The 13,047-nt window shown below is 42.4% G+C and overlaps 1 protein-coding gene across 13 annotated transcripts in view; it reads right to left on the bottom strand.

Annotated features, from left to right (window-relative positions):
* Positions 1-8,147: 8,147 nt before the first annotated feature.
* Positions 8,148-13,047, bottom strand: part of SHANK2 (SH3 and multiple ankyrin repeat domains 2) — a 276,108-nt gene continuing 271,208 nt past the window's right edge. For 12 of the 13 annotated variants that reach the window (XM_086894900.1, XM_086894897.1, XM_086894895.1 and 9 more), the window contains one exon: positions 8,148-10,564. In XM_086894900.1, the coding sequence (XP_086751026.1) occupies positions 9,991-10,564 (574 nt within the window). In that variant the 3' untranslated portion in view covers positions 8,148-9,990. The remainder of the gene's footprint in view (positions 10,565-13,047) is intronic. The other variant, XM_086894905.1, reaches the window with a different exon arrangement.

Genomic DNA, 13,047 nt, shown 5'->3' with positions numbered 1-13,047 from the left:
CAGGAGCTGGGGCATCACTGGGTATCTCATTTATTTGGATTTTCTTTTGGGATGTCTGGAAGGGCTAAAGAAGCTTTGGAGAAGTTGTATTTTGCTTTCCTGTCTCCCCAGTAATTATTGCCACCAGTAATTATTGGCCTTTCTTTGAAAGGAAAGCACAGACAGTGACCATGGGTAGGCCAGCAGGAATACAGACACATTCCCAAAACAGCTTTTTGTTGGATCTTGGTTGGGGATCAGCACTGGCTGAAGCTTTAGAAGGGAGGAAGCTGTTCCCTGCCAGATCCAGAGCTGGGAGCAGCTCTTTGTTCCGTGGGTGGCTTCAACCTCCCAAGCACCACTTAACCAAAGCCAGGGGCAGCCAGGTCACCCTGAATAAAACAGGGGAAGTGCCTCTGTGGGCAAGGTCAGCCAAAGGAGAAACGCAGGACAGTCAGTTCTGCAGCCAGGTGTCCTTTCCCAGGTGCTGGCCGTCCTTTCCTTGCTCATTCCGCTCAGCAGTGTGTGCTCATTTAACCAGGTGCTCGTTTACACTTGTCCTGCTCCTGCCACATGATGGTATTGGTGCAACATCCCTGCTCCTCTGTGCCAGGCAACCCTGGACACTGGCATATCCCAGCCTGGGAGGTAGCTTGAGTTCAAGATCAATTATTATTGAAATTAAGTAGAATTATTTGATTATTTAAAAGCCACAGAGATGTGACACTTGGAGACGTGGTTTGGTGGAGGGCTTGGCAGCGCTTGGGGGAAGGGATGATCTTAGAAGACTTTTCCAACCTAAACAATTTTCTGATTTCCCAGGCACACAGAGTGCTACTACAGTTCCTGGAAAAATACAAGCAACCATCTTGCCCTGAATTTGTCTGTATGGCAGCTACAAAATAAATTAAAATTCCTCATTAACCAAGCCTCTTATGGCCTTGCCTCCCTTGTGTTTGCACAACAGAGCATAAAACTTTTATGTGGTCAGCAAAGCACTGATAAAAATAAAGACCATCAAAATCTCAGACTCAAACATAGCCTGGGGGCATTGCAAGTTGACAACAAGATTTCTCTACTGAATATCGGGTGTTATTTCCAGTGCAGTCTAGAAACAGATCCTCCAGTGAGTTTGCTTTTAAAATTTCATTGCTGCTAATTTGCACTGCAATCACCTTTTCCATCTGTAAAGCCCAGATACCGGGCTTGGCCTTCAGCTTTTAACAGCCGATAACTGCAAACAAATCCAAATATTCTTGTGTTTAAATTGGATATCAGGAGGGAAAATATGGAATTTCATCTATCCAGGAAGAACAAGAGATCAGTCAGGAAAAAGAAGGTGTCCTGAGCATAAAAAAAAAAAAAAGAAAAAAAGAAAAAAAAAAGGCAGTGCTATAGCAAAAATACCCAACAGTTCTTAGACTTAAACACCAGACAAGTTAAGGCTTACTTCTGTGGGAGGTTTTATTTGAGCCTCCATTTACAGTGCTGGAATAAAACTGAGCCTTGTAATAAACCCAAGAACCTCAAATAATGAGATAAAACTTGTGTTTTCAATGGTGCAAGTGAGCAATACAATGAAATATTTGGCACAGTCCACTGGCATCCTGACAGGTGTCTCCGTTGCCCTTTAGGGGACAGTGAATCATCTATAACCACACATTTGTTTCTGAGGGTTTTTTTTAATAAATATTGGTTTTGCCTTTCAAATCTCTGAAATTCCTCACAGAGTTTCTTACAGTGGTTAATTCGACAGTTTTGTCTAATCTGATGGAGTATCCATACTTTAGAACATTACCTTTATCTGTTATTTAATAGTTTAAAAAATACTAAAAAGGAAATGCATGTGTTTTGCTAAAGATTTTATGTGTTAGAGAAACTGCTATAAATTTTCTGCTGTCCTTGCAGACAAGTTGAATAAATTCCCAATGATCTTTAGCTGTTTTCTTTCTTAAAAAAACAAACAAAAAACCCTCAACAAAAACAACAACAAAAAAAACCCACCAGAAACAAACAAACAAAGAAAAAAACCCACAAAACCCCCCAAAAAACCCAAACCACCAAAACAAGCAGATGCTGAAGGTAAGGACTAAATGGCACTTGTTAGCAGGAACACTGGAGCTTGTGCAACCCTGAATTTAATCCCTAAAGAGCTGCAGATCACTATTTTATTTTATTTGTTTTAATGCACCTATTTTGTACTGCCAAAAGGATGCAGAGCTGTGCAGAGGTGGAAATCTTCTCTTTCCTGAACAAATTTTTTCCCGTTTTCCCTGGAGTCCATTAATACTGCAGCTGGGCTTTAGGTTTGGCATCTTTAAGTGCAGTATCCCAAGATTTCTTTCTCTGCTCCAGAGCTTCATCTGGTGCTTCAGTATTAATCTAATTAATAGTTTTTAATACAAACATGAAACTCTGGAATGGTCTGGGTTGGGAGGGACCTTAAAACCCATCTAATTCCCCTTGCCTGCCATTGCAGGGACACCTTGCACCAGCCCAGGCAGCTTCAGGAAAGGGGGCTGGGATCCCTCTATCCCATTTTTCTCAGCGCACAGCTCTGGCAGAAGAGTTCACAAGAAGGTGTCCCAGGATAAATTGTGTGCCATGAGGAATAAATCCCAGGCTGTTTCCTGCAGGACACCCCAGCACAGCCCAATTCACCCAATTTGGGCTCCCTCCTGGTTTCCAGCCTGAATCTATCCAGCACCAACATTCCCTTCAGTCACCCCCTCCTCTGGCAGTGAGGGGAAAAATCAGACACACCCTTCCAGCCTCCCATTTTCTGGTTAAACAGAGCCAGTCTTTCCCAGCCCTGCTCCAAGCCCTGCTCCCAGTACAGCAGCTGATTCCCACCCTTACCCTGCTGGCCCCACTGCTGCCAAGCTCTGTGCTGTGAACACCCTCCAGCCACTGACATCGATAAGGATTTATTCCTTGCTCAAATTGCCTTGCCTTTTTGTGGCTGGGTATTGTGCACGTCTTTGCCAAGCCAAATTTATCTTCTTCCCTATCCCCTCTGACAGAGTGGTCCTGTGGAATTCCTGGCGAGATTCTCCGCTCAGTGCGTGTACAAGAAAATTCTCCTCTTCCCGTGGGTCTGGGCTTTCCAGCTGATTTTCCCTGGGATAAACCAGCCTGGTCAGCAGCACAGACAGGCAGCACACAGAGAATGAGCTCTGCTGTGGGTGGCTCTGTCCCGAAGGGCCGCAGAACAGCACCAAGGTCAGCAGCTGGAGCAGGAATGTGCCCGAAGGACAGAACCAAAGGTGTGTCCATGGTCTGCTCTGAATGCACAGAGGGGAGGAGTTGGCCTCTGGAAGAAAATTCTTTTCCTAAAAATTGAAGAGTAGGGAGTCACCTGCCCTTGCTTTGTGCCTTCTCTACAATGCAGAAAATGAGCATTTTTGGAGATTTCAAATGACCTCAGGTGAAGTGTACACCTGTCTGTTACTCAGGCACTGAAAGTATTAAAGGTGAGCCAGCTGAACCTACAGAATGCTGCACACACTAAAGCTGACACCCACTGCTTTGGAAAGAAAGAAAATTGCTGAGACAGACCAAATGGAGAGCAGGGGATGCAGCACAACTTGAAAAGTATTCTAAACATAATGGTATTTCTTTGCACTATTTGACTATGCCCAGATAAAAATGAAGTGACTGTTGTTCACTTGTCAGCACCGTGACAAGTAAATGCTAAGTGATAAATACATCAATAACAAAAATAAAATGAGAAAATGATAACTAAGTTCTGTCTCAGCTCCTTTTCTGTCTGATCTCTTGGAGCTCTCACCTCGCCCTTGCCGCTGCAGGTCTGACCCCAAAGGAGACCCCAAGCTGTACCACAGCATCACAACAAAAGGACAAAAGAACAACAGAGCCCCTGTAGTTCCTCACTTGGGATTTTCTTGGGATGGGTTGGGTGGGGAGAGCCAGGCTTAGCATTCCCTGAACCCATCAGGGAATGCCCAGAGACACTCAGGTAATGGGAGAACACCAGTGGAAAAGAACCCATTAAAACATGAGGTAGATTTTGAGGTTTCTGTATATTGTATTCTCTTCAGATTTCCAAAGCAAACAGGTACACGGCGACATTGATTCCAGTACAGGTTTAAGCACATGCAACACTGGTGTCCTATCTGTACATTGTTTTCTAAGGCTGCCCAAGGACCTTTACATTGAAAGCATACAAGAACTCACACACACGTGCACGGATTCCTCCTGGCATCAGTCCTGAGGAAAAAACAACTGGAATTTTACTGGAGAAACCAAACTTCAGCACTGCAAGCGCATCAGGGAAATTCCCCCCAGCTGTTCTGAACTGCTTCCTAACCTCAAAACTCACTTTTTTCACAATTTGGAGCTGAACAGGCTGTTGTTCATCAGGTTGTAGTGTCAGAAATGGTTCAAAACAGTCCAAGGTTTACAGTACTGGAGACAAAATCTATATTCCCATAAAAAACCATGCTGGATGCAGATGAAGTATCACATGGAGATGCTGACACTCAAAACAGAAAACTGAGAAAACATAAGCACAGAGAGACCAGAAAACACATCAAAGATTTCTCATTCATGTATAATTTTTGTAATTATACAGTCAGCCTTTCTGTGACTTAAATACTCAGGCCAACCTAAACAATAACAATACAAAATTTTCTAAAACAGCTTCTTGTAGAAAGAATGACAGTAGTTGAAAGGAAATAAATAAATAAATATTTTAAAAGGTCTGATATTGCTCTGAGACAGTGTCCATCAGGTTCCACTAGATGTCAGTGGCACAGAATCAGTTTGTGGCAGACTTAATGGCATCAAGTCCACTTGGTTTATTTATTTATCATCATTACCTCGTCTGTGAAACACAGCCCACATCGACTGTACCAACCGCCCAGGATTTATGGCAGTGAACTGAACCCAAAATAACAGTCTCATCTCATTTCTTTTCCCCCCCTCTTGCTTGCTTGATTTGAATAGAAGACTTGAAATCAGGCTCACAATGCCAAAAATGTGGCGAGATAAGGTCTGAACCACTGCGGCTCCTCGGTGTTTCCTAAAGCAGTGACACGGAGCTCACTCCAACCCAGCACTCTCTGTTTGTCAGGTACTGAACACCTTGAAGATAAAGCTTTTTATGTGAAATACAGTGTAGCTGATCCAGGTGGAAAATTATAAGGCACGTATAATTTTTTGTTGTTTTGTTTTGTTTTGTTTTTTTTTAAAAACACACATTCTGAAGCATTGTTACAATCGTGCTACTCTGGGTGGCCCAGCCAAGGACAGAGGGGATGAAAGTCCATGAAATGCAGGAAAATACAGGAAAAAAAATACAGAAAAAAATACAGAAACCAAAGAATAAAGCAGAACACATTGATACAATGTACACAACGACAGCAATGATCAACTCTTCTCATTTCTTTGGCCAACAAGCAGTGACAATTGCAAAGCATTCTTTGTTTTGCACTGGAAATACCTGACTTTATTTGGATACACAGATGTTTGCCACAATACCTAAAATAAGTAAAAAAATACCCAAACAGACTGGTTCTAAGTTTTTAACAAAACAAAGCTGCCAAGTAATTGTTGTTGGGAAAATATGAGAGAAATAATAACAGGGGGCTACAAAAATGATGATCTAGAACAACAGCTGAGAAGAGAATCATAGTTAAGGAACATATGCAACCAAACAGTTCTAGGCATTTATTCCAATATCTTAGAAAATAAAAATAAAAAATACTCTTCATTGCATCACCATTTAAAGAGCAAAACCCAAATCTTTAACTTAAGCCAAAAGAAGATGTGAATTGTTTCCTTGGTTTTTTGTTCGTTGTCTTTTTTTTCTCCATCTGCAGCCTTGTTTATTCACAGTACAAACAGATTTTAAAGTCACAAGATGCACAAAGTCGGACAAGGAGCGCTGTTGCCTCCTCCCCTCTGCAAAGCTGCTCTGCCCCAGAGAAACCTCAGCCCCCCAGTGAAATAAAAACCCCCAAGCCCCCACTTTTCAGTGCCTCATGAAATCGCAGAGCAGCAGCAGCAGCAGCAGCAGCAGCGCATGTGTTCCCCCCACCCCGCACAAAGAACATTCCACGCATTTCAGAATTCCACCTTAAGGCAAAAAAAATCAGGTAATGCAGTTTTCTACCTCTCCCCTTCAAAATCTCCTGGTTTTCCAGATTTCAAGCGTGACCCCTGAAATTCAGTAAATGAACGGAACATTTGGCATAAGGAATGCTTTAACCAGAAAAAAAGAAGGAATAAACAGGAAATGCTTTTCCCAACAATAAATCAATCATTTTCCCATAGTTCTATCTACAATTTGTTAAAGCATTTTATGCGTTTTCAATAACAAATTGCAACTTTTTTTGGCAACTTATTTTTTTCTTTTTTAATAAAAATCCAGACAGTGTTCTCTGCTTGCAATCAGAACCACACCCTTAGTGCAATATTATATTTATTTCTTACAGTAATTTTGGTTGCCATACAAGAGTATTAAGGATTGGGGAAAAGTGCAAGTTACAGGAGCTTGATTTTTTTTTTTTTTAATCCGTTGAAATAAGAGGAATTAAAGCACAAAAATTACAGCAACATAGATAACGTGAACACAAGTTGTTACACAAACTATAGCGAGAAACATATTAGTATCTAGAAAAGAAAAGAAAAAATGTAATGGAAAAATTATCAATATTTGTGGCTCATACACATAATCATCGCCAGATCAACTGGGTAATGCTTTTTAAGAACTGAGAGGTAAAGAAAAGAAAAAAAAAAATCACTATTTTTTTATTAACTTAAGTTCCACAAATAATTAACTTCTTTGTGATATGTAAATTCTGTAAATCAACAGTCACATCTAGTCATTTTATAATATATGAATTAAACTTAAAATGTTCTCAGACACCTAGGGCAAGGAGTCTGTGCAGTTATACACAATTTACATCTTGTAAGATTTTGGTATTGTATACACAAATATTACAGAAACTAGGCATGTAAATGCAATTTATTTAAATTACAGTATATAAACAAAAGTTGATCCTAAAACCCAGAATATCATAGATCTCTAACAACTTTGTTTTTCACTATCAGAGTAGCATGAAAGAAATGGGTCTTCTCTCCTCCCCCCTGGTGAAAATACTCAGAGGCCACGGCGTTATCTGTTACTATTGCTTTCTTTTTTTTTGTTTCAAACCACCCCTCAGAGCTGGAGACTGAACTCGACTTGGCAGAGGTGCATTTTGGTGGTCCAAGTAGGTCCCCTCAGGTCTCCTTACCTTTTTTGCTTCATAGGACACAACGTGAAACATAAAACTATTCCCTTACAGCTCTTTCATCTGCTCTTCCCGCTCGCTTTGTACCTGCTCTTGGAGTACCTGAAGAGATGCACGAGCAGGAGCCACACCTGTGTGAGGAAGGGACAAGCTCACCTGGGAGTTACTGGGTGTGTCAGAGCTTGCTCAGGGCAAGTTCAACCAACAGGAAGGTTGTGATCCAAAAAAACAGCTCGAAAAGTTAACTTCTATATTTTTCTTTTACTACTGTATTTATTTCCTAACATATTTCTGGCACGTTATAGAGGTAATAGCAACTGTACCCAAAGAAACAACAACAACAACAAAGAAAAAAAAAAAGAAAAAAAGAAAAAAAAAAGAGCATGGCATCCGTGGTTTATTTACTGAATTCTGTCGTATCACCAAATGGAAGACAAATGATGGCTAAATTACCTTTTTTTTTTTCTTTTTTTTTTTTTACTTCTTAAAGTGTTTGATGGCCTCAAGTTGCCTGCATCGACCTATCTGAGTGGAACTGCCATTTTCTACACCTCCCATGGAAAAACTCAGCACTCCTCAACAGCAAAACGCTTGGGTGCTTCGTTTTTATTACAAGGTTCCTTGGAACTCCCCAGATACAAACAGAGCGCAGTAACAGATGTTAAGTCAAAAGATTTGCTGTTCCATAAAGGGGGCAGGAGGCTTAAGTAAGTTGATTTTTATGAGATTCCAATGCATTGGTAACTGTAACCACTTTTGAAGAAATATTCATCCTCCTCTGTAGAAGTTCTAGCAAAGATAGAAAATATAACACAGCTCTGCTGGTTCAGATGCATCCAAATGAGGTTGATTTTAAAAAGGTCAAGACTTTATAATTATTCCACAGAAATAGTAGTAAACCACAAAAAGTGTTTTTTTCTTTTTTTTTTTCTGTTTTTTTGTTTGTTTTTTTTCTGTTTTTAACTTCCTAGCACTGAAGTGGCACAAAGGCTGCCCAGTAGACCAGCCACTTATTTTCTTAAAATATTGTGCTTATAAACTATCTGTACAACTATTTAAACTTGCAGTAAAGAAAGATATTTAAAATGCTAAACTTTATGTACTCATACTAGGGCTGTTGCAGACCTAATTAGACACTTGTTTGTGAGCAAAAAATAATCACAATAATAAAAAATTAGAGATAGGCTGGACCATATCAAGGACCATATCAAGGAAAGAAAGTTCAGGTACCTTGCAAAATGTAAGGGAACCTGAAAGTTTGGTAGGGAGGCAGTTTAGCCATCCACACCCAATTTACCCACCCTTGAACATCTTGAATATTCTGTCCAGAAAGTCCTGCAAAACTCACAGATATTCAGAGGTGTTAATTACAAGGGGGAGTTCAAACATGCAGAGAGAGACTTGTTAACTTGAAAGTTGAAAAAAAAATTTTTTTTTTTTTTAAACCAAGCCGTGTGAACCAGCCCCTGGATTCTGGCAGGGTGCTCCCACCTCTCGTGCCAAGGAGTGGGCTGGGGGCCAGTGCCCAGCCCTCTGTCCTTTTCCAGAGCCAGTTCCTGCCAGCAGTGATAAAATGAGAGCCTGGATCCCTCCCCAGCCCTCCTGGCTTTCAGAATGTGCACACCCTGAGACACTCAACAGCTCTTTCCATCTTGGCATCACCCCTCTGCCTCCTCTCAATGAGCTGAAGCATTTCCATTCCTAACAGGCTGAAATCCCTCTCTCACTTCAGATCCTGGCACACTTCCCACTGACTTCAATGGGAACATTCATCTCTCCTCTCCTTCGTTCTCAGCCTGCTGTTCAAAATACCCAGGCACTTACCACTCACTGAATCAAACAGCACCTCTCAGGGCTCAGCCTCTCTCAGTGTCTCACTGTCAAATCCCAATGCCATGCCTGCACACCAAAGTTTGTCCTGGCTTGTGGAGTTCATATTCTGACTCAGCAGCAGTTGAGCTGGTTGAGAACTGGGGAGGTCCCAGGTTCAAACAAGCTTCACTTTGCTGTACCTCTAAGTGTGGTCCCTCCTCAGCCTTTACTCAACGTCTGCACCGTCCTAAAGGCCACCTCAATGGAGTGTGCACTGAACTTGTTCTGCCACCTTGGAAGAGTGCTAAACCACTGCAGAAATAAAGAAATACCAGGTAAAACAGAGCAAGGTTACCTTTGGACTGACTCCAGCAGAACAACCAGCTTCACTGCCAACAGATCAGGGAGCTATACCAGTAAAACAAGAGGAATATTAACTCCTGTGCCCACCTCAATATCCCTTCTACTGATAAAACTGGGTTTGAGTGGTAATGGAGCGACCTGTCCTCTTAAAATGAACCAAGAGCTGGGGAAAGAAGCCTGCATGGAGACTGAATGTCAAGACAAGAATAAAATAAAATGCAATTTTTTTTTTTTCTTTCAGTAAAAGAAGCCCTGAAATGTTTGCAATTTTAAAAGAAATTCGTCACATGACAGTCCTGGCAAAGGGCAATATCAAGAGTTTTAAAGTTAACAATTGTCTCTCTCTCACATCTCCCCACAGCTTTGAAATAAAATGGCCCCACTTCTTTAGCATCTTTAGGTTGTGTTTGGGCATGTAGCAGATGGTCTGCATCACCTGAGTACCAGGAATTCATCTGTTTTCCCCCTCCCCCCCTCAATTTTGCTGGCACTCGCAGACAGACAAGGCATTTGGGGTATGTCAGTACCAGCCCATCTCTAGTTATCAACAGAAGTTTGTGAGGCAAAATAGCTATTCTTATCTGTCCAGCAGCTGCTTCAAAGCTCTTTCTATGTTCATTCTGTGCCCAACTCTAGTCACTCCAAGGTCTATCAGATCTTCCTTCTGTAGATTTGGTAAATGTGTGCCATCTATTTCATTGTCCATAAATGTTTCTTTATGTTCACCTAAGTTTAGACTTTCCAACCAATCTGCCACATCTGGTTTAGTCCACAGGTGGACAGGCTTAGTTGTAAAAGGCTTATTTGAGATTGGCTGTTGTAATATTGAGGGAGAAGGAGACCTGCTGCGCCCTGTGGTCAAGCCAAATAAGTCCCCAGAAGGGGGCTGGCTGGGTAGACTAAATACATCAGACAGAGTTGGAGAAGGAGATGAGGCTGAAGCAGAAGCAGTCAGAGGAGCAGGAAGGATGTCTTTATTAATCTCTGTTGGTGAAACCACAGGGCTGGGAGCGTGCCTTGCTCCTGAGGTCCTGCTGTCATAGTCTGGGGATCTGCTCTGCAGTGTGATCGGCTGGCTGGCTCCGGGTCGGACAGTGAAAGTGATTGTTGTACTTCGTGTACCTGAGACAGTACTCATGACTTCCGTGCTCCTGCAATTGCAAACAGACAGGCACAGTTAGAGCTGCTGGCCACCAGGATGGCCCCATCAGCACAAGGTAATTACAGCATGGGAATGCTAGGGTCGTTTCACATTTTAACTAAAAGTACAAAAATTGTATCATTAACTCTTTCCCAGAAAACCAGTAGCAATGGTAAGCCATAGTTAAAGACAAACTTTGCTTATGAGCTGTCCAGGAAAAAACACCTTCCAGAGCACATTCTCTCCCTTTTTAATATTTGTTCCCAAATTAACTCCTGGTTAAATGAGAAACGCTGAGTGAAACAAGCACACCAGCACTTTGTGCTTCCCACAAAGCATGACCAGGAGTCGATCTTCCTTCTGCCACAGGGAGGTTTGAAATCCTTTAGTTCTGGCTTTACACATAACATAGCTAGTAAGAGTAGTTGTGGAAAGTTTCAGGAGCACTGGATTTTCTATCTTTGGGCTTCACTCAGTGAATTTTGTAGAATGTTAGCAGTACTGTTTGTTTAAAGAACAAGCTGCTGTTATTTCCCTTTCTATCCATGCTTTAAACAAAAAAAAGTCCTTCTAAGGTGTTTAAAGCATCTCAGCGTCTATTTCCTTCCACAGAGAAATTATACTCTGGCAGTTTCACTACAAAATTAAGGAGATAAAATTCTTGTTCCTGTGCATGACTGGAGGTGATGTAGTCAGGATCAAGTTCTGCCTAAAGAAAATGAGTTTCAGATTACGAATGAATCCAGGCATGAATCTCGCTGAGAGGCTCGTTCTGATGCTCAGCCTGACAGGGTGGGTGAAGGAACATGACCCTCTGGTTCTGCCTGATGGCTACAGAAACAAATTTAGAAGGTTTGGGCCTGCTCATGTCATCAAAGGCTTGACCCCACAGCCCTTGTTCCCATGGGAAGAGCCTGCTGGTCAGCACGCGCACTTCAGGATGCTCCACAGAGCCCCTGGATGCCTGGAGCTCCAGCGTTCTTCACTTTGGAAATAACCTGCCAACGGTGAAAATCTTCAGACAACTAATTTACAGCACTTGCAGACCAAAGGAAGGGTTTATTTATCCTGGAAGCAATGCCGTGGAGTCCAGATGATGATGTGGCTGATGTGCTGAGATTTCCAGCGCAGACCCTGACAGAAGCCCTCTGTTTCAGAGTGCCACGCTGTCCCCAGGCCTGCCCTGTCCTGCCTGGCAGAACTGAGGATGGCTTTGGGTGCATGATGTCAGATGGAAATGCTTCCGTTAATCCAGCAGATTCACTGCTGTGCAGAAAAGATCTCAAGGAGCTGAAGGAAAACCAGTGTAATGGCAACATGGGGTAGTGCTAACAAACAGGTTATACATCCATTCCTCCTCCACCGCAGCCCTGAGCTGGAGACAGCAATTCCCTGGCTGGCTGCTGGCTCTGGAGAGCCCTGAGAGTGTTCTCTGAATCACCCCCGGGGCTTTGGCACTTCACCACCAACACAGAGCACAGGGAAGTGCAGCTCTGCCACACCGACTTTCCTGCTCCCATCTCAGCAGGTCCCATTCAAAGCTCCCTGTCACAAGAAGAGCACCGAGAGTAACTTTTGGGAGAACACACATCTAATTCACACCAACATTCCCACTGATTTCCCACAGGCTGCTCCATGTATTTCAATGGGAACAGGGGGATCTCTTTGGAAGATTGGTACTTCACTTAAAACCCAGTAGGAACAATGCTTCCAGCACTTACGGCTTTATAATTTAACAAAGAAAGGAAACACCTGGCAAGGTTCTGAGTGGTTCCTGTGATGTTTTTGGCACCTAATGGCTCTCATTGTCTTCCAGGGCTGGAACTAAGCATTCTTACAAATAAAAGTCTGTGGCAAGAGACTATTAAATTCTGCAAACCAAGGGGAGCAAGTTATTTCCACCTCCTTTACCTCAGCATTTGGAGTCTCGCACTCATTACTAAGGCGTGATATAATTTAAAATCAGCAAAAAAGCCTGCTTTGAAAAAGGTTGGGGTAGTGCTATCCTAGTCATGGCAAGAATGAGCTTTGTATAAATAGGGAAATGAATCCCTGATCTTTACCTGCAATCACCCTTCTACTTAACTTTCCTGTCTTGCAAATACTAGAAATTAGGGTTTTGTATTTACACCCATTGTGGCAAGATCAAATGGATGATGAAAATCCATCTTCTTTTATTCCAGATGATGAAAGATAATTTCTACTGCTTGACTGACAGCTCCAGGCTCAGTGCTTTGCAACTCACTTTGCTGCTTCTCCTCCAGACTGCTCCTCTTAAAGACTCCCTGCCCAGCCTTCAGGAAATTACTGTCACTCTTCCTTTAAAAAAAGGATATTAAGACAGTGAAACAAACCCCCTGAAAGTAAAGGCTGTGCTCTCATTTGAAGTATTCCTTGGCTGGTGTTCCTAAACTTTCTGAGCCCCATGGGCAGGAATACCCAGGGTGAGCAAAGGCATCCTGGTCCTTTGCTTCCTGTCAGCCTGGATCAAAG

This window comes from Cyanistes caeruleus, chromosome 6 (assembly GCF_971803275.1).
Source record: "Cyanistes caeruleus chromosome 6, bCyaCae1.hap1.1, whole genome shotgun sequence".
Classification (NCBI taxonomy): Eukaryota; Metazoa; Chordata; class Aves; order Passeriformes; family Paridae; genus Cyanistes; species Cyanistes caeruleus.
The sequence above is the reverse complement of the archived record's forward strand: the minus strand, read 5'-3'. Positions and strand labels throughout refer to the sequence as shown.